This window comes from Taudactylus pleione, unplaced genomic scaffold (assembly GCF_031769625.1).
Source record: "Taudactylus pleione unplaced genomic scaffold, aTauple2 ptg001080l, whole genome shotgun sequence".
NCBI lineage: Eukaryota > Metazoa > Chordata > Amphibia > Anura > Myobatrachidae > Taudactylus > Taudactylus pleione.
The window spans coordinates 601067-627577 of NW_028285481.1; the positions used below are offsets into that span (position 1 = coordinate 601067).

The 26511-nt window shown below is 43.1% G+C and overlaps 1 protein-coding gene across 1 annotated transcript in view; it reads right to left on the reverse strand.

Moving 5' to 3' along the window:
• The window catches only part of LOC148453845 (IgGFc-binding protein-like), a 179757-nt gene that overhangs the window by 100902 nt on the left and 52344 nt on the right, over positions 1-26511 (reverse strand). Inside the window, 9 exon segments of the mRNA XM_088461614.1 lie at positions 1287-1486; positions 4210-4783; positions 17724-18319; positions 18466-19033; positions 19185-19783; positions 20736-21309; positions 21432-21763; positions 24441-24579; positions 24960-25159. Coding sequence (XP_088317740.1) covers positions 1287-1486; positions 4210-4783; positions 17724-18319; positions 18466-19033; positions 19185-19783; positions 20736-21309; positions 21432-21763; positions 24441-24579; positions 24960-25159 — 3782 coding nt within the window.

The following is a 26511-nucleotide window of genomic DNA, read 5'->3' on the forward strand; positions in this document are numbered from 1 at the left end:
TGCGCATGCGTCCAGACGCGACGAGCGAAGGACTTTCCTGCGCTTGTTGTGTCTGATCAAAGGGGGCGTGCTGTCGATGTTGATTGACAGCACGCCCCCTTTGGTGGGCGTGCCGGGGGCGTGCCTCCCTGTCGGGGGCGTTCCCAAGGGAACGCCTACCGTCAGAAGCCGGCCCACTGACATCACTAGTGATGTCAGTGGGAGTGATTTTGGCTCTGATAGAGCCAAAATCACTCCGGGCCTTGCGGTTGAAAAACTCAACCGCAGGCTCCGGCTCGCAGTGGCGATGGTCGCGATGGTCAAGACCATCGCGGCCATCAACCTGCACGCTCGTACAGGCTGTGGGTGGTGACCCACAGCTATACGAGCATCCAGGAGGACGCTCCATAATTATGGAGGACGGCCCTCATTCAGACCGTGCGCTCTGCTCAGAGCGTACGGCTCTGAATGAGGGCCTTTATCTGCGAAGAATTTTGCAAACTCATTACATCTTGACTGGGAGAGGGTTTCATCAAGCTGCAGGCATGCTGGTTTGCAAAGCATCTCCACTGTACGGAAAAGCTGAGCCTGCCTATTGTTTGCTGCCTTGATCTCATTTGAAAGGAACTCTGTTTTCTTAAGGGTGATTAGTGTTAACTTATCCTCTACCGGGTTCGGTTTCCTCCATCGTCTTTCAAGTCTACGTCCCCTTTTCTTGAGTTCACTAACACTATTGCAAAACCAAGGGGCCTGACGGTGTGGTATGAGGGGTTGTATACGCACAGGGGCAATAATATCCATTGCAGCTGTCACATCCCTCTTATAGTAATGGACAAGGGAACAAGGATCTTCTCAGGCCCCCATTACTGCAGACAGATCCAGATTTGCTGCAAGAGCCTGGGGAGTCATGCCCCTCCTTGGATGATACCTTGTCAACTCCATGGGTAAAGTTCTATTTTGAGGTAGTTATAACTACACAAAAAGCTCATTAATATTGTATGAGAAAATAAGGTCACTGCAAAAGAATTGCAGATTATTCAGTCCACTGCTGTATACAGCAGTACCTTAGATATATGGTTTTCTGACCTTCAAACCGACACAGAACAAGTGTAGCTAACCAGCGTTATGAATGAATTACGTATAGCACCAACAAGGTAAAGACTCCTCTTTCCATTGATTTGTAATTCAGTCAATAACTACAGTAAATCCTGTGCTTTTCCTTTAGGTGAGACCTGGAAAGTTCTTACAGTTTGAGAAACATTTTATCTTTATTATGCCGGACCTACCTCAAGAGCAGGTACACCCACCTGATAGTATTGTCCATCTACGAAGCAGCCACAATTGTTTATATACACACAGTTCTTCCCATCAAACAAGAAGCCATCGTCACACTCACAGCCCTCTGAGCAGGTGGTGGGGCATTTGGCTGGGTCGGTGATCCCAGCGCACGATGTAGAACAGACATCGGCACAGACTTTGTACTTGCTATTGGCTGGGCAGGTCATTGCTAGTTTGAGAAAATAAAATTTTTTTAAAAACAAGGAAATATGTCAACACCTTCTTGTAGTCGTAACCCCGATTTGGGGTTAAATAATTAAGTGTATGTGGTTACAATGTATTTTTATCATGTGTGTGCTGCATAAGTTCAGTTTATTAAAGTAACAGTTTTCTCACAAGAAAAAGTATATCCGCACAGACCTATGAATAACTTAAGTCCAATCCCAAGTTTTCATAACTGGATAATTCCATCAACATTTTATTTTTTATTTTACATGAATCAAATACTAAAGAACAGTGGGCCTGATTCAGACCCGGTCGCAAGCGCTGAGCGCTTGCAACCGGGTCGATGGTGGCCCAGAGCGCATGCGCACAATGGAGCCGGCTCCATCGTGCGCATGCGTGAGACCCAGATAGCGGCGGGTCTCGTACCAAAGGGGGCGAGCTGTCAATGTTGAGTGACAGCACGCCCCCTTTGGTGAGCGGGCCGGGGGGGTGGCTGCCCAAATGGAGGCGTTCCCATGTGAACGCCTCCATTTGGGGACGGCCCCACTGACATCACGAGTGATGTCAGTGGGAGAGATTTCGGCTCTGTTAGAGAAAAATCTCTCTGGGGCTTGCGGCAATGAGACCCTACCACAAGGGTCTCGTCGCAAGCCCTATGGTCGCGAACATCTTCCTGGCTGCTCGCTATAGCTGTGGGTGGTCACTCACAGCTATGCGAGCAGCCAGGGGGCCGTTCTAAAGAAAAAGTAGCCCGGCAATGATTCAGAGCGAGCGCTCTGTGAGAGCGTCCGGCTCTGAATCAAGACCAGTATTCCTATATAGGGAACTCATGGACTTAACAGTGTCAATGAAATACATTCAATTCTATATTAAAGGGTTTCATATGGCATAACACTATGTATAAAACTAAACTTTTATTTGTAAGTTCCTAAAATATTGAGCAAGCAAAAAATAAATAAAAATGATAAATATAGATGTGATTTAAAAACCATTTTATTCCCTCCTATGGTATCTAGTTGTTTTGTGCGATTGATTAGTATATGTTGTCTAACTTAAGATGGGTACAAAAAAAGTTTTCTGATCCAATTTTAATAGGGGGCTGCACTTTCTATAGGACATGTAAAGCCATTTTTGCTCTGTGCACTTCTGCTCTGTGACTAGTGTGGTTTGGTGCATACTGGCCAACTCTCCCTCATTGTCAGGGAGACTCCCTGAATAACAGCAATCTCCCTGACTCCCTGAAGAATATAGAAATCTACCTGATTGCCCCTTACTCCCAATATGTAGCTGTTATACACTTGGGAAAAAAAAGAAATCAGAGATATATACATTCAAATAGTATAATAATTGCCATTTCCCTGCATTGGTTATAAGGCACAATGATCCCTAAGGCTACATTCATTTTCATATAAGGTTTCTCCTGGACATTTATATGTTATTCCTTGTAAAACAAAATACATGAGTATAGTATGATACCAGCATTAGTATATAGTCACAGATACACAGCTGTATACCAGGGGAAGGGCTGATATCACCATTAGCATATAGTCACAAAAATACGGCTGTACACTGGGGGAAGGGCTTACACCAGCATTAGTATATAGTCACAGACACACGGCTGTACACCAGGGGAAGGGCTGATACCAGCATTAGTATATAGTCACAGACACACGGCTGTACACCAGGGGAAGGGCTGATACCAGCATAAGTATATAGTCACAGACACACGGCTGTACACCAGGGGAAGGGCTGATACCAGCATTAGTATATAGTCACAGACACACGGCTGTACACCAGGGGAAGGGCTGATACCAGCATTAGTATACAGTCACAGACACACAGCTGTATACCAGGGGAAGGGCTGATATCACCATTAGCATATAGTCACAGACACACGACTGTACACCAGGGGAAGGGCTGATACCAGCATTAGCATATAGTCACAGACACACGGCTGTACACCAGGGGAAGGGCTGATACCAGCATTAGCTTATAGTCAAAGACACACGGCTGTACACCAGGGGAAGGGCTGATACCAGCATTAGTATATAGTCACAGACACATGGCTGTACACCAGGGGAAGGGCTGATACCAGCATTAGCATATAGTCACAGACACACGGCTGTACACCAGGGGAAGGGCTGATCCCAGCATTAGCATATAGTCACAGACACACAGCTGTACACCAGGGAAAGGGCTGATACCAGCATTAGCATATAGTCACATACACACAGCTGTACACCAGGGGAAGGGCTGATACCAGCATTAGCATATAGTCACATACACACAACCGTACACCAGGGGAAGGGCTGATACTAGCATTACCATTGCAAACAAGATAAGCAAAAAACACTAAAGCGATCCCAGCAGCTAATGACTTAGAATCAGGGCCTGTATGTCCTGTAGCTACATAAAAATGATATGGTGAGTTAGTGTAATGTGTCAAATAAGGCTTTGGTAATATGTGGGTTTAAAGATATTGTGGAATTCGCCCAAGAGCTTGAATGGCATCTTGGAACTTTCAGTTCTGCTTCCAATACAGTAGCTGACTTCCTACTGTATGTATTTCAGTGTACACAGCCTATATTCATCCTTCAATGTGGGTCATATCTTTTACATATATACAATATGTTTATATACATTTATGAAACAAATGTATAATACTCATTGTAGACTGTTGCATATCGTAGGTTGTATTCATAAAGCTGAGAAGCCAAGAAGACTTACGGCAGAAAGTGCTAGTTCTCCATGGCAGTATGGTGACACCGGCTGCTTGGCATGCAGTAACGTAGCTGTGAATGCTATTGCAGAGGATACTTCCATCCCCAGCACACAGGTCATAGACACAGCTGTTGAAGTAAGTATCAGGGATTATAGTGACGTAGCAAGCACTCAGGGGACCTCCAGCCTTCTTTAGGAATCCACAGTAGTTGTCAGTCTTGAAAAATTCTACTTTTCGGTTGTCACATGGTGGACAGGCATTACCACTGCCACCACACCCATCATCACATGTTACACCAGGGATGGGAACCTTCCAGGAGGCTCCAAATGTGGTAGCATCTGTAGCCAGCTTCTTGTCAGGGAGCTGAAATTCATCATTTCTGTTGCCATTGTAATTGCCACACAGGCCACCCAACTGCTCCTTGTAGTTTCCTGGAACGGTCACTATCACATGGTAGAATAGGTCATAATTGATCTGAACACCAAAGTCGGTGTCAATAATGACCCTGATGCCAGCCTGGTAAGCTCGGATCTTGCCATCTTCCAAGTTTACTGGGAGATTACAGTACACTCCATTAATCTGTGTAAGAAACATCGGTAATAGATATTTTTACCATACAATCTTTTCATTTGATGTTTTTCAAAATGTATCTGTGCATTTTCAATATTCCTTTCTAAACCAAGGCAACATTTTTATTAGTGGTTTTAAATTAAAACATTAGATCAACATCCAGCTGTACATCTTTTAGCACCAACCAGATTGGTAGCAGAGAAGAGTTTGGAAGATTCAAGAACTTTGACAAGTGACCATCAAGCAACTATAAGGCTTTACCTGTCAGTTACAGTTTCAAACTCAAATGAAACATTATTTGAAAGTCTTATTCCTCTTCAGGAAGGCAGCTGAAAGTCCCCATATCCTTCAAACCCGTAATTATTCACCTTTAAGACAGGGTAAGCTCTCTTCCCAATTGTGTGGCCACTTATTAGTTATTATCTGATGATGAGGAAATAACCCCCAACAAACAGGAATAGGATAGGGTATGTTCAGCCCTAGCTTAACACAATACATTCCATTCAAAAGAAGCAATCTTGGGAGCAATGTCATGAAGTCTGTAAAATTTGGTGAATGCGATACCAGGACTATTTAGTTGCTCTACATAACTTCTCTGCAGACTTTTCATACCTTGCCACCCAGAAAGTCCCAAGTGAGTGAGTGCAATGAGCTGGGATCTTAGCTGGGATAGGTAATTAAACTCCTAGATATGGCTGCTGATTTGTAGCCTTAATCCACCTGGCTATTGTCTGTTTGGATGCTGGCCAATCACTTTTCTTAGAGTTGCAAATGAGAAATGATCTATACATTTTTCTTAAACTGCTTGTTATTTCCAGATAATTTTGTAATGCTCTCGTCTTATCACATCTAACTGAAAACTGACCTGGATCTGTTTTACTTGATTTAACGAAAGTCGGTTATACAATTTTTTGATTAAGATGAAATGTTGACATAACTTTAGGTTGAAAAGAAGGTAGTGTACGCAACACTGCCTTATCTTCGCAAATCACCAGAAACAGGTCTACAAAATAAAGTTCAAAATTTTTGACATGTACCAAAATCCTATTTTCTCCTTCATCCCTGGAGCATATACAGTAGCGATGTCCCAAAGCTGACCTCATTGAGTGTGAAGGAACTGAGATTTGCTGAACCCTACAACCAACAAGAAAGAAGGGCGCCAGAGAACAACTGATAACCATAACCCTGTATGAAAAATGAACCATACAGTCAAATGGCAAACTGACAAGCACACGTACTGCCCTGCACAACCTCTGGGTACTTTTCCAAAAACACAAATTGTAACAGAGAGCACCAATAAAAATTGTTATATCCTGGAAAAAATGATGATAACAAGACACAATAACCTGAACCACATATAGAGACAATGAAGATGCAGCTGCTGCCAACCAAGAAGAAACACAGGAATGGTGAACATGGGAGGCCGATGCCACCAGTTACAAAAAGAGTTTAACACTGTGCAAAGCACATACCGATCAGAATAAAAGATTAAAGAAGGGAATTGAACAAAGTTCCAGCTCTGACTTGTTACAAGTCACCGACATGACTTGTCACTCTTCAACACTGCGAGCATCGCTTCCACTGCTTCCACCTGCTGTGCAAGTACTGCTGCACCAGTTTCTAGGCAACCTGGACGCCGGACGACATCAGACGTTACTGGGAACATTGGATGATCATCCATCAATCTTACTGGTTCCTCATCCTTTTTATACCAGGCAGCGTCCGCATGGCTTTACCGGCTATAGCATTTCTGCACATGCCCTTTCAGCTCTCAAAGCCACATTACATCACTGGCTCTCAAGCCACACTACTGGCATACAGCCGCACCTCTGGCTCCCAAAGTTGCATCTCATCACTGGCTCTCAAGCCATACCACCGGCACTCAACCACACCACTGGCTCTCAAAGCAGGGTCACATCTCCGTCTCTTAAGCCACACTACCGGCATACAGCCATACCTCCGGCTCTCAAAGCTATTTCACATCATTGGCTCTAAAGCCACACTACCGGCATTCAGCCGCACCTCCGGCTCTCAAACCCGCATCACATCACTGGCTCTCAAGCCACACTACCGGCATACAGCCACACCTCCAGCCTTCAATGCCTCATCACATCACTGTCTCTCAAGCTACACTACCGACTTACAGTCGCACCTCTGGCACCCAAAGCCGCATCACATCACTGGTTCTCAAGCCAGACTACCGGCATACAGCTGCACCTCCAGCTCCCAAAGCTGCATCTCATCACCAACTCTCAAGCGATAATATCGGCACTCAACTGCACTTCTGGCTCTCAAACTTGCATCACACCACCAGCTTTCTAGCCTCACCACCTGCACAAAGTCACATCCCCGGCTCTCTAACCACTATATTAGCTGGACTTTTGCTGTCACATCTACTCCGGTCTTCTTAGGGGATCTGTGTAAACCTCTACTATCCCGAGTTTAAGTCCAGGTGGCCGCTTAAGTACTGTACCAGTGAATGCTATTTTGTACTAAGGGAACAGCAGGTGGTTGTTAGTGGCAGAGACCTCAACCATAGGATTGTAGGGATTTACATGAGGTACCCTAGGTAACTGTAACATGACTCTACTTAAAAATGACAAGAACCAACTGTCGACTAGGAACATGAAGAAGGGGCTCAAACCTAACCAATTGGAGGAATCAGCGGGTTATCACCATGAGGTTGAGAATCCAGAAACAGGAAGCACCAAAGTGACTGGAGTACTACCCAAAGAAGGGTAGCAGATCAGGTAGCAGGGCAACAGATGCCAAAACTACAGAGAAGGAAAGTCTGCACCCTAAACAAGTCTAGGCAAAATCCAGTAACCACTGGTGGCCTAAGGAATGATACAGATGAAACAGCAGGAAGAATCACATGAGAACCATGGGGAGTAAGACAGCGGAAGTAGACTTCCATAGGACCGACATCAGCCTAGACCTAGTAGGTAATAATAATGAGCTGTGCAAACGAACAAACCAGCTATCGCAGCAACAACGACGGGTGGCCTGCGAGGATTATAAAGATGTAAAAACCACATAGAGCGTGGCCAAACATGGAACGATGATAAAAAAAATCAGACAGCCTGTGTCACCGACCTCTAAAAGAGGGCCTAGAATCATTGGACCCACCAGCAAGTATCACAATTGTACAATAAAAAGGTCCTATCTCCAAGGGGAAGCAAGAAAAAAAAGACTATGTTAAGGCATGAGAACAACAATCAGGTCTCAAAGAATGCAGCAAGGGTGACATGGAAGGCCGCTAGGGTACTATGAAACCTAAGCAAGACTACCTATGGAACAGACTACAGCCAGACACAGAAAAAATATCCATTAAATATACTCCAGGTTACGGCTGTTTAATATTTGTAAACAGCAAACCATAGGACAACTGGGATGTAGCCAGGAAGCCGGTGGTCGAAATGCAGACAGTGAAAGTTTGGCATGGGACTAATGATAAGTGTTTAAATACAGATGCCTGTCATTAGCCCAACTCTGAAATCCCGACGCTCGGCATGCCGAACATAGATAAGCCGGGTGTCAGGAGCTGTTAGCCACGGGGGGGAAGGATTAGGTTTAGGGACTCCTGGGGAGACTTAGGGTCAGGCACCCCCGGAGGGAGGTTAGGGTTAGGCATCCCACCGGGAGGGTTAGGTTTTGGCACCCCTGTGAGGTTAGCTTAGGCACCTCTAAGGAAGGGTTAGGGTTTTGGGAAGAGAGGGGTAGGGATAGGGTTAATACTTACCCTGTTGGGATCTCCATCCGCTGGTCTTCTGGCATCTGTATTTCATCCGCCGGGCTTAGATATGGTGGTATAACATACTGATTCCGGACGACTAAGGTATTGGGAATAGAAAAGAAGTACATACTTGGGAAGTTACTCGATAAGAAACAAGTGACCCAAAGAGCGATACAAATAATGCAAGGCAACCAGGTGAGGTAAGCTAATATACAGTAAAGAACACAAAAGACTGACGTTCCCTCCTATGTCGTCCTAGTAGACAAAAGGAAACATGTCAACCAATCATGGTCGCCTAGAAGCAGTACTGCAAGCCCACTTCCTGCTCAGAAGATCTTTTTTGCTCTACCACCTGGGACGATTGAGTCTGGACACATAAACAAAACAAATTTAATTGCTTTAGGAGAGGCCCTCAATCACCACATTGGTATTACTCAACAGATGCAGTCAAATTAGTACTGTATTGTGCACCAACCAATTGCACCACTGGAGCACTAACAAAGTTGACACTATAAAATGATTGTCCCCCAAAGCAGAGGAGTAGCACCTCTAACATCAGATACATGGAACCATAGCACTACCAAGATAACTCCAATCAACAGGTACATCCCTAGTGTGAAATTCACACTGGTAAAGCCCTACCAATGCACACCTTGCAAAAAACATGGAAAAGCCAGGGGAGGACCCGGGACCACAACATGCAATCCTGCGCTCTATACTAAGCTACATGCCTTATGTGCATTGTGTGCCATGTGGACTCCTGAATAGGGTGAAACATTGTGCTCTGGCATCTAGTATCCCAGGCGGTCTGCCATCCCTGATTAGTTTGCAAGACCAGCCGAGGTCGGGTGTGTTTAAAACATATCTGTCTTATGTATTGAACCTGTGACTGTCACAGTCTATAGCTATAGAACATGAGCTCTAGCGCATTGAGCCACCTGATCTACTATCAGGGTGGAAAGACTGTAGTCTAACAAAAGGAAAAGTAGGAGATCTCCTAATTATGGAGCCAACGGACCTGACAGGGGGTACCGTAAAGAGACAAGTCTGCTAGAACAGCAGGAAAACCACCATGCCCAGTGAGCGTGTTGCACCGAAGCTCAGTACCTTTTTAAAAGGATCAAAGTTACAAGTGCCGGCCTCGGAATGGAATGAGGAACCCCTTAACTGTGAGCAGCCAGAAACTGCTTGGTCACACAGAAAATCCTTACTGACCCAGGGTCCACTTGTTATGTAGAGTACCAACGACATTAAGAGGTCTAAAACACTACATTCTAAGGGCCTGATTCAGCAAAGATCACAAGAGCAAAGATTTATGCAGGCATATGTGCAATAATGCAAATGCAGCAGGAGGTGTATGACACCCCCTGTATGACACCCCCTGTATGACACCCCCTGTATGACACCCCCTGCTGCATTTGCAATCTCAGAACTGTGACGGAGGTTGCAGGCTGGGATCACCATCGCTTACTCAAGCTGGCCAGCTGGCAAGCCCAGGACATTGAGTTGATCAACGCAAATCCTGGGCTAGCCACTCCCAGAAAATGGGGCATACACGCCCCCACTTCCAGGAATGGCATCGATCCTGCCCCCTTAAATGCCTCTGCCAGGGTTTGCATGCACACTCGCAGAATGGGTCCTGCACATGCGCAGATTCCTGATCATTGGTAATCTGCGATCACTTGCGTGCACTGCTGAATCAGGCCCTGTATCCTGGTCTTTAGTCTGGAGCTGCCTCAGTGGGAGATGTGTCCTGTGTACAAAACTTAGCAGAGTTGTTAGCAGAGACGTGTGATTACTCCGAGGGACCATACGCTATGACTCACAGATCACCACAGCGCCAAACCAGAAGTCCTCATTAACTCATATGGGAGGAAAATAACTCTTAGGTTAAAGAAACAAAAAGTAGTACCCAAAGCGCTAATAATATGTATAAAAAAGAATCAATAAATATACACATATACTGTATGAATTAATTTAAATTGAAGCAGCAGAAAAGCAAAGTGTGCTTGTGATGGTACACCAAACAAAGCACCTGTATAACAGGTGCAAAACAGAAATATCATTTAATTATCTGCGCTACATAAAATAAGTGAAGAAAATATGGCTAAATATAAATAATAATTATACAAAAAAAAGTAATAACAACAGGCAATGACATAATATATCAAATTGACCGGTCAAAAAATAATAAAGAAAAAGAAAAATACATACACAATAAAATATTAAAACAAAGATCATCAAATTATCATATATATTATAAAAATTATAAGAAATCACAGAATTATCTTTCTATAGCAGGTGGATCCTAAATTGTCTGGTAAATACCAGTACTAAAAGATTCTCAATATATGTAATCCACACATGCAGTATGACAATAGCCTCATTCAGATTCAATGTTGCGCAATAGTGTATCTCTGTATACCATATATATTTGTAAAATGGGAAAGTCTCCAAACGGAATCACATGTAGTCATACAGGGAGAGACAAAGGAGAGATGTAATGCAATAATCACTTCTCCGGTGGGAGATATCAGGCAACAGTACTTTGTGTTGCTAGTGGTAACCGCTCAAGCTGGACGTGAATGCAGTGGAGGGAGGTAAATTCTCCAACAAGAGTAACAGGGGCCATGACTACCTTGTAATTATCTGAAGGTAAAAAATCTGGTCCAGTGTTCCAGCCTGATGCGTTTTGCACCGCTCTTTGGGGGCTTTTACAAAGAGTGATGTACTTCTCCTATATGGACCATTTTTATATCCACATAAGTTCCTTCTTATAAGTGCTTAATTAATTACACCTATTAGGATTCCACCTCCTGATCCACCTCCTCTAGACTCTTAGTTAAACAATATATATCTGATAAAACATACTCAATTTCTATATAGATATATTCCTTCTCCACCAAATGATTTAATACATCAGACTTATTTCAACAATTAGTATTACATAAATTAGAATGATTTAAAAAAAATGTAAATACTAAAAAATAAAAAAGACAAATAGATCTTGTGAGGATAGAACCTTGGACCCTTTTGGTCTGAGTCAGTTACTCTACCTCTACTCTAACTGAATTACTATGAAAAATCTCAATCATTGTCTGTAGATAGAATGTTAAAAAAATAAGCAATAAACATAAAAATAACTAACTTTATCTAGTGAGAATCGAACCTGGGACCATGCAGATGCTACATCTAAAAAAATTGATTTCTCCATAGAGAATTCTGGAGGGGGGCATGGCGTTTAAGGGGCTACACCTCAAAAGCTGTAGGAGGTACTGGGCTTAAATCTGGCATGGGTTGGTAGAACTGTTATTGGGTGCTGCATCCCAAATTTCAAGGCAAATACATAAATAATAATGAGGATTTGGGAGTACTCTAAATCTCCAACTGTCACTTTTTTCTAACACTGTCAATTACAGTAGGACCACTTTTCTGCTGTTCTCGATGGGGGATATTTGGAAAGGCATAACTCAGGGTAGGGGGTAAATTTAGACTTGGGGTTTGTTTTATTAGGTAGCTATCATTCCAGGGTACCTGCTTTTAAGGTTCAGGTAAATTAGAAAGTTACAGTTTTTAAACTATTACCTCAAGAATCCGTCATTGTATAGATAGGACTTTTCAACTTGTTGCACATCCTCAGAAGGAGCCTCAAGCAAGTGTACTCACTATGGCTTCACTTGGGTGTACCAAGATGGCTGTTGTTTGCGGGCATCAGTGGTGGACCAACCTGGCAATGGCAGCGGGTGTAAGCGGGGACACAGCTGCGGTCAACCAGGTATCAGTGGCGGTGGTGGAGCGGTCGACGGTGGTGGAGCAGGAAGTGGCAGCATCAGTGCAGCTACAGCGGTGGTGGTGATGTACGGGCAGTGGCGGCGGCAGGACACAGTAGCTGTGGGATCCAGTGTCTGTAAGGGCGGGACCCGGCACCTGTGCAGATGTCAGTGGCGGACCTTGATCAGAGTGGATCCAGTCCCTGCAAGCCACTCTGCCAAGTATGGCAGTAGCACTCATTTCAAAAATGGTGCCAAAGCGTCATCTTTGAATTTCAAAAATGGCGCTGGGCACCATTTTTGTATTGGGCGCAGCTGCCGTACTCGGCAGAATGGTTGGCAGGGACTAGATCCTCTCGTATCCAAGCCCGCTGCTGACACCAGCACAGGCGCTGGGTCCCACAGCTGCTGCGTGCTGCCACCGATTATGTCGCAAGCCATGACTGGCTTGTGACGGCCAACTTGGAATTTCAAAGATGGCTGTTGTGAGCTTTCTACATCATCAGAGGCAGCAGCTGAGGGACCCATTGCTTCTAAAGAGGGCACCAGAAGCCCTAGGGAGGTGGCAGCCACCTCCCAGGTGAAGATGCCAAAACCCTGGCAGGTTGGCACCCACCAGGCAAGACCTGAGAAATTCTAGTGGGTGGCTGCAATGCAAAAGAGCTGGCACAGGAAGCCACAAACTAGGCGAAGACACCAAAGCTCTGGCATGTTGGCACCCACCAGGCGAAAAACGTCAAAGATTTGGTGGGTTGGCGCCCACCAGGCGAAGACGCTGGAAGTCCAAGAGGGCGGCAGCCACAAAAAGGAGCTGACACAGACTGCCGCCCACTAGGTGAAGATGCCAAATCCCTGTTGGGTTGGCGCCTGCCAGGCGAAAACGTCAAAGCCCTGTCAGGTTGGCGCCTGCCAAATCAAGATGCCGAAGCCCTAGCAGGTTGGCTCCCACCAGACGAAGTCAGCAAAGCCCTGGCAGGTTGGCGCCTGCCAGGCAAAGACGTCGAAGTCCTGGGGTTACGGCGGCTATAAAAAAAAGAGCTTAAAGGCCACTGCCCCCCAGGTGAAGGTGCAGATAAAATAAATTTTATTTAAAAAAACGGTTTCTGTTCATTTTAATATTTCTTTTACAGGTGTACTATAGGTACCAGTGGGCCCAAAATTCCCTGGTTGCTGGTAATTGTGGTTTTCCAAGTACCAGCATACGGCGGAGGCTTTCTGGGACCTATGTATAGTTCACCTGTAAAATAAAATAGTCTTTAAAATGCACCACACATTACACAATCAACCTGGCACCCACCACCCTGGGGTGCTGGGGATAGCTTCGGGATATCAGCCTGGGCCTGCATGGGGTTCCCTGGAGATGGGGACCCCTTTTTTGGGGGGAGTTCCCAGCTCCCCAAGGATCCTGGCCTGAGCTGACTAGCGGTCAGGGTTAATGCTGCGGCTGGGAGGCCCAGTTAAAGGGCTCCCCTGGCTGTGGAATTAGCCCCCCAGTAGAAAAAGTTTATTGTTGGTTTTGGAAAATACAGGGGGACCCTACTCTATTTTTCCCCCTTTATTTCCAAAACCATGACCGAATCTGTGCCCAGTGCTGGTTGTGCAAAGTATGGTGGTTGTTTAATTTGTCAGCTACCCACAATAGGAGGTGGAGTCTTGGCAGGAGAGCAGCACCACATGGGCTGGGTTAAAATGACCTTAATAGTTGGTGCATCTCCCCACTTTAGCAACTTTCAACTGCCTGCCCTAATGACTTACTGTCAGTTGATGACCTCGGTGCAGCTAGCGTCAGATGGACTCCCAGTCAAACTGAATTCATCATCTCTTATGGTAGGTCTGCACCAAGAATTCCCAACACAGAGAGCAACTCACTGTCTGCCTACGGAGGCTCAATTTCTTCAGAGGTAAGGAAAGAATCAAGCAAAGGGAAAACATAGGGGTTGCAAAAAAACATTGGGCATTCAAGTGACATAGACAAGTTTGTGGAGATCCCATAAAAAAACTCTGAGGCACGGCAGAAAAATAACACTGAAGATATAGAACATTTTGTTTTCTTTTTAAGTGATCTAATACTGTAGTCTCAGCTGATGGCAGGAGCACTAAAAAAGCATCTAAAATGTATTTCACAGTGTCATATCCCCCAAAGCTTCTGGGGGCCTTGATGGCCTCCAGCAATTCACTGTGTGTGTGTGTGTGTGTGTAGATGTGTGTTTAGGTGTGTGTGTGTAAAGAACAGTTTTCACACTTGTTTTGGCTTGTCAGACAACCATGGCGGGGGGTCGGGAGTAGGCGGTGGGAGAAATGAGTTCCACCACCTCTCCAGGACCACTTTAAGCCCTGCTCCAGTGTCCCCTAATGGATGAAGGAAAATAAGAGAAATAAGAAACTTTACTACTATGTGCTATGATTTATCCAAATCATTACTGTTAAGTTACTTTATGTCTATCTTTACTCATAGTGTGAACTACTGATTCTGTATAACCTTCCAATTTTTGGCTACAAGAACCATGCTATTAAATTTAACTGATGGATGTCCTGACACAATCAACCCTTAAAACAGGTCCTGTCATATTCAAAGTCAGATTCCTGGACCCATTGTCATGTTTAGTAAGTTTTTGTATTAAACTCTCCTTGGCCAGTCTGGTGCCATGTTGTTGCTGAACAAAAAATACATTAGATTAATCTCCAGTTGCCCCCACCTCTCTATCAGACTGCTGAAGACTTCAGGAAGCAGGGACCATTTCCCTGGAAGAATGCACTACCAACGCAAAATCCACCTTCCATTTCTCTATTCCTGGGATAAAGACTATGGATGTTGCTGGAACATGAATTTCTGCCCATGACAGGATCTGTAAAGATTCTTTCATAGCCAGGGAACTTTTTGTCCCTTCCTGATAAGTTATCCATGCTGCTGTAGTAGAATTGTTTAAATGGATTCATATAGGTTTTACCTGAATAAGAAATTGTGATTACTCAAAGTATTTAGAACCACCAACATTGGTCCAGAATGTAAACAAGACCTCCCGTAGCAGATCTACTTGAAGATCATCTCTTATATCTGATTAGAAAAGCAAATATTCTTCATAGGGAACAATCCTTATTCTCATAGAGCATAGAACGCCTGCCATGACTTTTGTAGAAACGCGAAGAGCTGGGGCTAAATTAAAAGAAAGAGCCCTGAATTGCCTTTGGTCCTGAAGTCAGAAAAAAATACCTCTCCTCTGTCTGTATCACATTGGTTAATCTTAGAGTAAACCATTTGGGTATCTGTTGCTCTATTATGCTAATTGGGCACAAAATTAGAAAGTTCCTCTCTCACAACTGAAGCAATGGATTTAACCAAAGACCTAGCCCAAGCTAGTCCTTCCCTTGAGCATGTGGGTACCTCCACAACCAATCATGGTTCACAAGCGTACCAAAAAAGACAATTTTTTTTTAAAAAGGAGATCATTTTAAAGGCAGTATTATACTGAGTTAATACACAGCTCATGCAGTCAGGCATTGTGGCTGGGGAAGCTAATATCGGGATCAGGATTGGTGGGATCCGGGGATTGGTGTGGCTTGTCTTCAGTCCCGGAGGGTACAGCTAATCACTAGTTCCGTCGGCTCAGACGCTGCCCCCAGGCCTCATATAGCTGTGTGGCTGTATGTGACATCATAAAGGTCACACTGCACAGCTGAAAACCAGCCCACCCCCTTGTATGGCTGCACCCACCTGCACTGAAGTCCGTGTGCTGAGGGCAGCCGGTATTGATTAACTGAATCCCAGGTATCTTGGGAATCCCAGGACTGAGATTTTTCCAATCCCGAATCCCGGGATTTAAAAATGAGCAGGGATTGGCCTCCCTAATTGTGACCTGGTCCAGATGCACCTACTGCTGCTGGCTGACGTTATTTGCAATGGCCGGCAGCTGTGCAAGCATAGAGTACATGAAACACCTTCGACACTGCTCTCTGCAGTTGTCCTGCAGTGGCTCGCAACTTGTCTCAACTCCTGCATATGGCCTCTGCCATATGACCATCCCTGACTGGGTGCATGATGCAGCCCCATAGGCAAATACAGGGGGGGTTTCCATCTGCCTGGAAACTCCCTCCCCAGCACATACCATGACCACAGTAAAAATAGTAATATAATAGAATTTTACTAGTTCTACATGTTCTTTTCAGTATCACAAACGAATTAATTAGCACCACCTGTGGATCTTTTAACATGTATCAGCCAGAAATAAATAACCTGTGCACCAACTAGGAGATCTGGAAAACATGTACTGTCAGGGATGCATTGCTATAGAGCCCAATTAAGGCCAGGGAAGTGCTAGGTTATTCTGCTGCTCCTCCAGACTCCCGGACTTGCTCCAATAGTCTGTAATGGAGCACACATCTAAAATAAAAGCATTCAGCTCTGGCAGCGTGGCCCTACTGCCGCATCTAATGACTTACTGTGATCACTGGTCCTGTATATGCTGGAATTATGACACACAATACACATTGTATGATGCATATTAAAGCTGGATAAGTACTAATTCGGACTGGCCACACTCGCTCTAAAAGCAAGCATTTGGAACCCCCCTATAGAAATCCTGCGTTTGCCACTGAGCCCTGTCCCAGCAGTGACTTCTGGCTCCAAGCATGCCTCCATACCGGTTCCAGGCACCAGCTCAGTACCTCTTGTAGCTGTGGGTTCCAGCATGCACTCTGACCTGACTCCCTATATGGCTGAGGGTATCTTGTTGCAAGTGGCCCTCTGCCCCTATTTTAATGGCTAACCAACCTGGTGGCAATATAAATAACTCCGTCCATCTAGCCCTGCACCAGAGCTACACAGCAACTCTGATCTGCATGATCACAGACTGTTGGCCTTGATGTTAAGCAGGAGGAGGGGGAATTTGGATGCAAATATCTTTCCTAGCTAACCTACAAGCAATTACATTTTAATCAGAATATGGTTGGAAGTGAGGATATTGTATACTAAAACATTAACCAGTTTAGTGCTACTGTAGCTCCTCACACCACATGGTAAAGTAATGTCTACCAGATAGAGGAAGGAGACAATTAACTATGTATGACCATATAGACTGGATTTTATTTGCCATATAAAAAAAGAGAGTAAGTAGCTCAGTACAGATGCAAGAAAGCCCAGAGCAGAAAAATGGATTAAGGAATTACTTTTAGACTGTTTGGATTGTTAATACTAAATAAAAATCTGATGAGAAGCTATCAAAAGACAACTGTTGCCTGGCCAGCCATATTATGAGATAAATTAATAAATGAGAGCATTATATGTTTTGGAATATGAGTTCTTAGCAACGAACACATTGGATTTCTAGATAGCATTTTTCTAATATTTGAATAGAATAATTGTTTAAAGAAGTTTGTAAAAAAATGGACATTTGCACTTCAGACCTGGCCGATATTGTTACTGAATAAAACATTAATGATTTCATACCTTAATCCGACCTTGGACTTTATACTGAATAATTAGGTTGTACCCGTAGACTTCAAACGACACCAGTTTAGTGACAGAAACCTTTCCATTACCCCATTTTTCATTTTCCACATTGATGGTAAAGGGCACCAAGTTTTCTTTACTTGTGATAGTCTTGGCGAGTGTGTAGGTGCAGGTACCTTGAAAGTCAAAGGCCAGTCCATCAAATGTCATGTAGTGAGGATCACCTGCTGCAGAACACTGAGCAGAACCTACAGGTTGACATTTCTGGACTCCATCAATGACTTTACACACTTCATTGGGTCCACATGAGAAAGCCTTACACTCCACCACTCCACTAGCGGTGCATACACACTGCTGGTTGCACAACTCATTGGGGAAAAATATTTCACCTAACTTGTAATATTTATTGTTGAAGCTGCAGCCACACTGGGAAATGGGGACACAGTCTGCCCCACTAAGGATAAATCCATCATCACATTTGCATCCCTCGGAACATGTAGGGTTACATCCAAGGGGAGGTGAAAGTGATAGACATGTTGGGGCACAGCCAGATGCACAGACTTCATAGTGACTCTTCTTTGGACACACTGGACCTGCAAATGAAAACCCAGAAGCTTAACATCCCATAGTTATCATAAAGACATGTTATAATAATTTTCTTATCAGTTAATATAACATTGTCATTGAACATTTATAAAAAGCAAAAGAAAGTCCATGAAACATTGCTTGTTAGACTTACTGCAGAACTTGTTGGTTCTCCATGGGTATATGGTGACCCCAGCCTCTTGGCATAAGACTGCATAGCTGGCTATTATTTTGCATATAACATCTAGTCTTCCTTCATAGAAGCAAGCATCATACACACAGCTCTTGAAGTGACCTTGTGGGTCTATCTTGGTGTGGCACTCCCGGAAAGGACCATTCTTGTCTATAATTATTCCACATCCCTGCTTGTTGTTAGTATGTTGAAGTTCCAGTTCTGCCAATTTGGGGCACTGTGCTTTATCATCTTCATAGCAACCAGGCACATTTTGCACCTTCCAGCTGTTGCCAAAGACTGTTGGCTTGGTGGTTAGCTGGTTGTTTTTCATTAGGAAATCATTGTTCTTGTTCCCATCAAAGTTACCACAAAGACCACACACTGCTCCAGCATAGCTCCCAGGAACTGTGACAGCAACACAACTGTCCCAGTTGTAAGACACACGTAAACCAAAGTTTGTCTGGACAATAGCAGCATCACCCTGCTTGTAGATAGACAGCTTCCCATTATCAACTATGAAGGGGAGGTTTGTTAATATACCATTCAGCTGTGTGGGGAAAAACAAAAATGTACATCAATCAAAGTGAAACTAATGGGTAAGCCATGTGTGTAGCTCATTTAACACAATGGTGTGTAATAGATGTATGCCAAATTGTCTGCATTGCATAGTTGCATGTGCATAATGTTGAGAAACTCACCAAAATCTTATTCTTGAACTGTCTTCTGATGACAATATCAAAGCTATAGAGCTTGACTTGGACTGCGGAGACATAAGACACAACTTTGCTTCCTCTGTTCTCATTCTGAGTATAGACCTGGAAGTCCACCAGATTTTCTGATGTCTTGCAGATTCCAGCAAACTGATAGATGCATGTACCCTGGAAGTCATATCTCACACCATCAAAAGTGACATAGTGGGGATCTCCTGAGGCTGAGCAAGTGCCGTAAGATATGGGATAACAGTCTTGGATGCCATTTACCACTGAACATTTCTCTGATGACTTACACTGGGTGGATTTGCATTCAACATTCCTGGTGGCAGGCTTGCAAGTGCACTGCTTCTCACACTTACTATCACCCCAGAACTTCTCATTGGCTGCGTACAGCTTCCCTTGATAGACACATCCACAATTGGCCTTGGGTATACATTTTCCTTCATCTAGCACGTATCCATCCTTACACTGACAGGTCTCCACGCATGACTCAGAGCACACGGATGGTTTAGCATCATCGTTACAGGTAAGTGGACATGCTGGGGCACATAGATTGTACTGACTGTTCTCAGGGCATTGCATTGCTGTAAGAGAAAAAAAAAACCTATCCAAAATGTATTCTACTTATCAGCAATCCACATGAATCAGTTAAGTTTACGGATGATTTGAGCCTTCTAGTGTAAGACAAGAGCTAATAAAATCACTTGTACATTTATACCTTATGCAAACAAGTGTAAAAAACAAAATGCTCTTTGTAATTAACTGAAATTTTCAGGAATTACTCTGTATAACGTAGTTTCTGACCCATAAGATAATTAGAATATTAATGAGGGAGCAGAAAGAGAAAAGTAACTTTCTACCTTTGAATAAAGGGTCACATAAATTCAGCTTTACAATTTAATCTCACTAAGGAGTGTTTACTGCACCATCTAATCATTAATGAATGGATATATGGATAGTACACTTAAATAAAGTGCCATTTCAGAACTATGCCTAAATTTTACTCTTATTGTAATTGTCTATACAAAGACATAAAATGTAGCACATTACACGGTCTAAAAACTCACAGAAAGTGACCATATCTGCACTGAAAATATAATTTTGTTACAGTGTAGACAACTAAACTAGGGACAGGTAAACGTCACATTCAGCTAACTTTAACTCATAAGTTCCCCTTCAACTATTACCAGATACTCTGCAAGGAGCTGTAGCAGCAATGTAAGCAAGCTAAGCAACACTGCATAATATAAATATCTATCCAACACAGGTACCAAGCCAGTGAATGTAAATAATCAAAATTCATATATGTTCAAATCATTCAAGTATTAAAGGTTTTTCATGGTATACTTTGCTATTGCTAGGACTTATGAAAGATGACTTGCTCACATTGGGCTGATAGATTGCTTGGATCTATTTGCTACACTAACTTTATCCATCAAGAAACGTTAAACGAAATTGTGGCTTTTAAAGGTCAGTATTTGGTTCAGGTCAATAGAACTTGGTAGTTTGTGGTGAGATTTTTCATCTTATACTTACGACATCCAGAGACTTGTCTCCATTCTCCAATCTGAACCTTGCTTCTCTGGCAGGCGTCAGCATAGGTTTTTAAACTCTGGCACAAAATCTGCTTGGAACCCGCATTCATGCATAGATCATAGACACAGTTATCCAGGTAAGGTTTTGGATCTATGACAGAATGACACTGTCGGAATGGACCATCAAGCACCTTAGATAGAAGGCCACAACTTTGTTCACTTTTGTATATTTGTTGGGTTTCAAGAGGGCAGGACTTGCATTCTCCATTACAGTTGTGCCAGCAGAACCGGTCACCATCTTCCACTTTCCAGCTTTTGCCAAAATCCTCCAAATTAGGAGCCTGAGTGCCATCTGGTTTTGCCAAGTCATCTGAAGGGTTTCCATTGTAGTTCCCACACAGGCCACAAACACTGCCAAAGAAGCTACTGGAGATGTATATATTTAGTATATAGTTCCAGTCATAATAAACCTTCAAGGAAAAGTCAGTTTCAAAAACAACAAAGCCACCAGATTGATAGAGTCGGACCTTTCCATCACTCACACTGAAGGGGAGACGTTGACGTTGGTTGTTCAGCTGAAAAGTACATAAAGATGGGGAAATATATTGAAATTATTAGCAAGTACAATAACTAGGTTGTTCAAGCTGTTTGTAATCAGTTAGATCCCTCCCACACCATCACAAGCATTGCTACTTACCCTCACAAATCCATACTCATATCTCACTACAGAGAAAGTGTTCTCATATACTTGTACTGTAATGTAGCTGACATAAGAAACAAGGGTACTGCCTCGATTTTCATTCTTTGCTTCTATATTGAAAGTTGGAAGGGTCTTGTCACTACCACAAGTCTTGGCAATGGTGTAGCTGCAGGTGCCTTGGAAGTCATAGTAGCGACCATCAAAAGTGCGGTAATGGGGATCACCAACAGCATAACAATAGGCCTCCGAGTCTGGAACACATGTTGGTTTCCCTTTGGACATAGTACATGTCTCTCTAGGTTTGCATTTTATGGTGCTGCAAGATAGAACTGGAAACAAAATAATGTATATTATTTTTATTTTATTTATTATCAGTTATATAGCACCAGCATATTCTGTTGTCATTTATAATTGGGAACAAACAGCAATAGAACAAGACTGTAATAACAGACAGAGGTAAGGTGGCCCGGCTCACAATCTTACATTTTATAGGGAAAAAACATTGAGACACTAGAACAGATGCTACCATTTGCATATTTGCCCAGCTAGAGTGCAGAGGTACTTGGTGGACTGTATGACCCAGTTACATGACTGTTGGCCTAGGGTGAGAAGGAAATGAAAGTGAAGAAAGAATGTAAAGTGATGTTTGGACTGTATATAGAGGATGTAATTGGGTAGGATAGCTTATAAATGTTATGTGGTTGGTTTTGGAATATAAGCTTGTCTAAAGTGGTGAGTTTTCAGGGAACGCTTAAAAGTTTGGAGACTAGAGAAAGTCTTATTGTGCATGGGAGGGCATTCCACAGAGTGGGTGTAGCCCAAAAAGTCCTATAACGATAAATGTGAGCAGGTGATATGCGAGGATGAGAGACACAGATCTTGTGCAGAGCGGAGAGGTCGGGTTGGGAGATATTATGAGATATGTGAAGAGATGTATATTGATGTAGGTTGGTTAATAGCCTTATGTGTAAGTTAAAGTATGTTATAATAAATTTGGAAGAATGCAGGTAAACAATGGAGGATTTGACGGGGTGGAGCGGCAGACGATGAACATTTAGTGAGGAATATCTACCTCGCAGCTGCATTCAAAATTGATGGTAGTGGTGAGAGACTGTTTTGAGAAAGACCAGTAAGGAGAATATTGCAATAATCCATGTAGGAAATAATGAGGTTGTGAATTAGAGTTTTTGCAGTGCCTTGTGTAAGGTATGGTTGTATTCTAGATGTATGTAACATAACTTGGAAACAGACTGGATGTGGGGAACAAAGGACAGTCATGTGTGAAGGATAGCAACTAGGCTATGAGATTGTGGGGTTGCTTGTCAAATTATCAACAGTGATAGAGATATCAGGTTAGTAACTGCTATTGGCCGGTGGAATTATTAATAATGCTAGTAAATGTAAGTTATTAGCTTATGAATTAATTGAATTCATTATGTTAGTCAGCTGAAACATCAACCTCTGATTTAAGAATTGAAAATCTATATGGCTTCATATAGGACAGAGAGAGAATGAATGGAGAAATGTTGATATTGGTTGATGTCATTATTAGATAATTGCACAGACAGTCCTGTTATACCCACAGCCACAGATGTCCCAGTCTACACAATTCCCATCTCTAGTATTGTTACTACTTTTATTTCTTCTTTAGGAATTACATGAAAACATAGAATTGTCTAATATCATCTTACACATATTTTCATTGTGTATTCACATTATTGAAATAAAGGGACCCTCTTATCACTTGCCATGTATAATACGAGGCTTCTATAACCTGGGATTTAGACAAATGTTAAAGGTTCTATAGACTAAAAGTAAATTGTAACCATGAAATGCTCCTACATGTAGCTTGGATTGTGTGTGCCACATTCAGTCACTTTATTGCTCATCTAAACTCTCTGTACAGTTCCTCCAACATGGCCCAATCTGTCAGGTACAGAACAATCTACTCCTGGATTTACCACTTACATTAGGATTGCAGTCACCTATGTTGAATCTCCTTCTCATCATTTTATTCATTCAACTCAGGTGATTGCAATCATACAGTCAGTTCAAAGTCAAAATCAGAGCATTGTGTACCTGGTGGAGTAGTCATGTTGGATGATATATAAGTACTGTATATCAATTTAGTGTTCGGTAGAATGTGACATAATACAGTTACAATTGTGATTACACTTTTTGGGAATAACTACTCTTCTCTCTATAAATTTCTGAATCCTACTTTGTTTGGGTTTACTTTTATCCATTGTATTTGAAAACCTTGCGTGCCCTGAAGAGGTGGACCCCTTTTTATTTGGAGTTCGCCACATCCCCAGGAATTCCCAGCCTGGCCAAACTAGCAAGGGATGCTGAATACTGTAGTATGGCTGGGGGTACCAGCAATATTAGCATATCACATGACTGTGGCATTACATCTCCAATAGAAAGAGCCCAGTGCTGATTGTTGAAAAAACAAGGGACTCCCTATGTCATTTTTCCTCCATATTTTCACAATCAGGACAGGCCCTAAAATGCCCGGTGCTCGTTGTCTTTGGGGGGGGGGACCCCACACCATTTAAAAAAATATATATTCTATTTTTACACTCACAAGCCTGCATGGATCTGAGCAGGCGTGTGTGTCTGGTCCAATCAGTGGCCGCTACCATGGTAACAGGCTACTGGTTGGCTAAGAATAGCAGTCTCTCAGCCAGCACTTCCTGATTGGCTGAGAGGCAGCCATGCTTAGCCAACCAGTGGCCTGTTACCATTTTAATGGTAGCTCATTGGATTTGGCAACCGGGAAGCCAGGACCTGGATCTACTCCTAAATTCTACTTGTAAATGGTAAGTTCGGATGTGTTCAGTTCCGCTTCTGGCTCCAAGCACCCAGCTCTTAACCAGGCAAGGAAAACAAGCCGCTTATCTCTACTATAGATCTACCTACAGTTCTGCCCAAAACAATGAAGTTTGACTTCATGCATAATAATTATACAATATATTTTATTGATCAGCAAATTGCCTATTTTACCTGTAACACATCCAACGACACCATCCGTAATCTGACACTTCTCATCCGCCGCACAGACGTTGTCCACACAGATGAGTCCTTCAATCGGACTACATGTACAAGCGACTTTACAATCGCTGGATAGAACTTTCACATTAGGCTGTTGAAATTAAAGCAGGACAAGCCAGTAAATAGATAGTTGTAATTACATAAAAAGCTCATTAATATTGTATGAGAAAATAAGGTCACTGCAAAAGAAATACAGATTATTCAGTCCATTGTTGTATACAGCAGTGCTTTAGAAATATGGTTTTCTGCCCTTCAAACCGATACAGAACAAGTGTAGCTAACCAGCGTTATGAATGAATTACGTATAGTACCAACAAGGTAAAGACTCCTCTTCCCACCGAGTTGTAATTCTGTCAATAACTACAGTAAATCCTGTGCTTTTCCTTTAGGTGAGACCTGGAAAGTTCTTACAGTTTGAGAAACATTTTATCTTTATTATGCCGGACCTACCTCAAGAGCAGGTACACCTACCTGATAGTATTGTCCATCTACGAAGCAGCCACAATTGTTTATATACACACAGTTCTTCCCATCAAACAAGAAGCCATCGTCACACTCACAGCCCTCTGAGCAGGTGGTGGGGCATTTGGCTGGAGCGGTGATCCCAGCGCACAATGTAGAACAGACATCGGCACAGAGTTTGTACTTGCTATTGGCTGGGCAGGTCATTGCTAGTTTGAGAAAATTAAAAAATTAAAAATCAAGGAAATATACTGTATCAACAACTTAAAAAAAAGAAAAGAAAATGATTGCACCAACACATTTAAATTTAATTTTATCATGTGTAGGCTGCATAAATTCAGTATATTAAAGCAATAATTTAGTTATCATATAACATATTACAAGTGTTAATAAATGTAAACAGATATATATGTGTGTAAATGCATTGATGAGTATAATAAGGAAATGACCGTCTCACTGGAGTAGAGTCAGAGTTATGCAATCGGGAAGCCGACTGCCTAAATACCTGCAGCCGGCTTCCCGACTGTCATATCCCGGCAAGGGTGAAATGCCGGGCGTCTAGATGTAGACGTCAGCCCCCTGAGTGAGGTAGATGAGAGCGGGATGGTACTTTCAGTGACCAGTGTAATAGGCATGTGGTAACCCCTGACTGCTGACCAGAGAAGAGAGCTGATCACCAGTCCAGCCAGCCAGAGAGACCCAGCAAACAGGACCCTGAAAGTGGGACAGTCCCTATGTACAACAGGTCAGCAATGTAACTCACACTGCACCTGTACTAGGGAACCCTTATTAGCCAGCAGTAAGAGAGGTCAGGACAGGCCACTAGCTTTCCATGGAGACAATTACAGCGGCTTCATTATTCTCCATACTAGAGAGAAAGAAATGTCCCCAAGGAAAAGGGATTTACAATTAAAATGAGCATCGTACTATAACATCAGTGGAATACAGTTGTCAGACACTATACTGCCAGTTTCTGCAATTAGTAGAAGATCCCTCATGCAACTGACACATTGGAATATTAGGTCCTTCCTTTCTGGAATCTATACTGATAGTCAGACAGCGATTTGTGGACTATTCCTTCCTATTCTGATGGATTCAGTCCATGATTTGTGTAACGGAACATGTATAGCTTTGTTCACTTTAAAAAACAACTTTTAAGTCAAACATAACTCTCTATTGAGACTATACCTATAGGCCCATTTATTAATGATCACATTTGCAATTCGATTTGGGTATGACATTACCACCCATGATCACATTGCAAAATGCAATCATACCGGAACATGCATGGACGGGGGCATCCCTGCGATGTGTCCAGATTCCTGCCGGGGCTACACAAACCTGCTGACTGCACAAGCATGGCCGCCATCGCCGGGCAGGGAGTCGGGGAAACCCTCTCCCAGCAAGTTATGTGAAGTGTAGTCCATAGACTGCAGCGGCTATCCCCATATTCAGATGGAATTAGCTATGGGGCCAATCTATGGAATGGATCGCATTCCAGAAATTGGTAAATATGACAGCATCGCATCCCCCATAGAAACCTATGGAAGCTGCGGCTGCC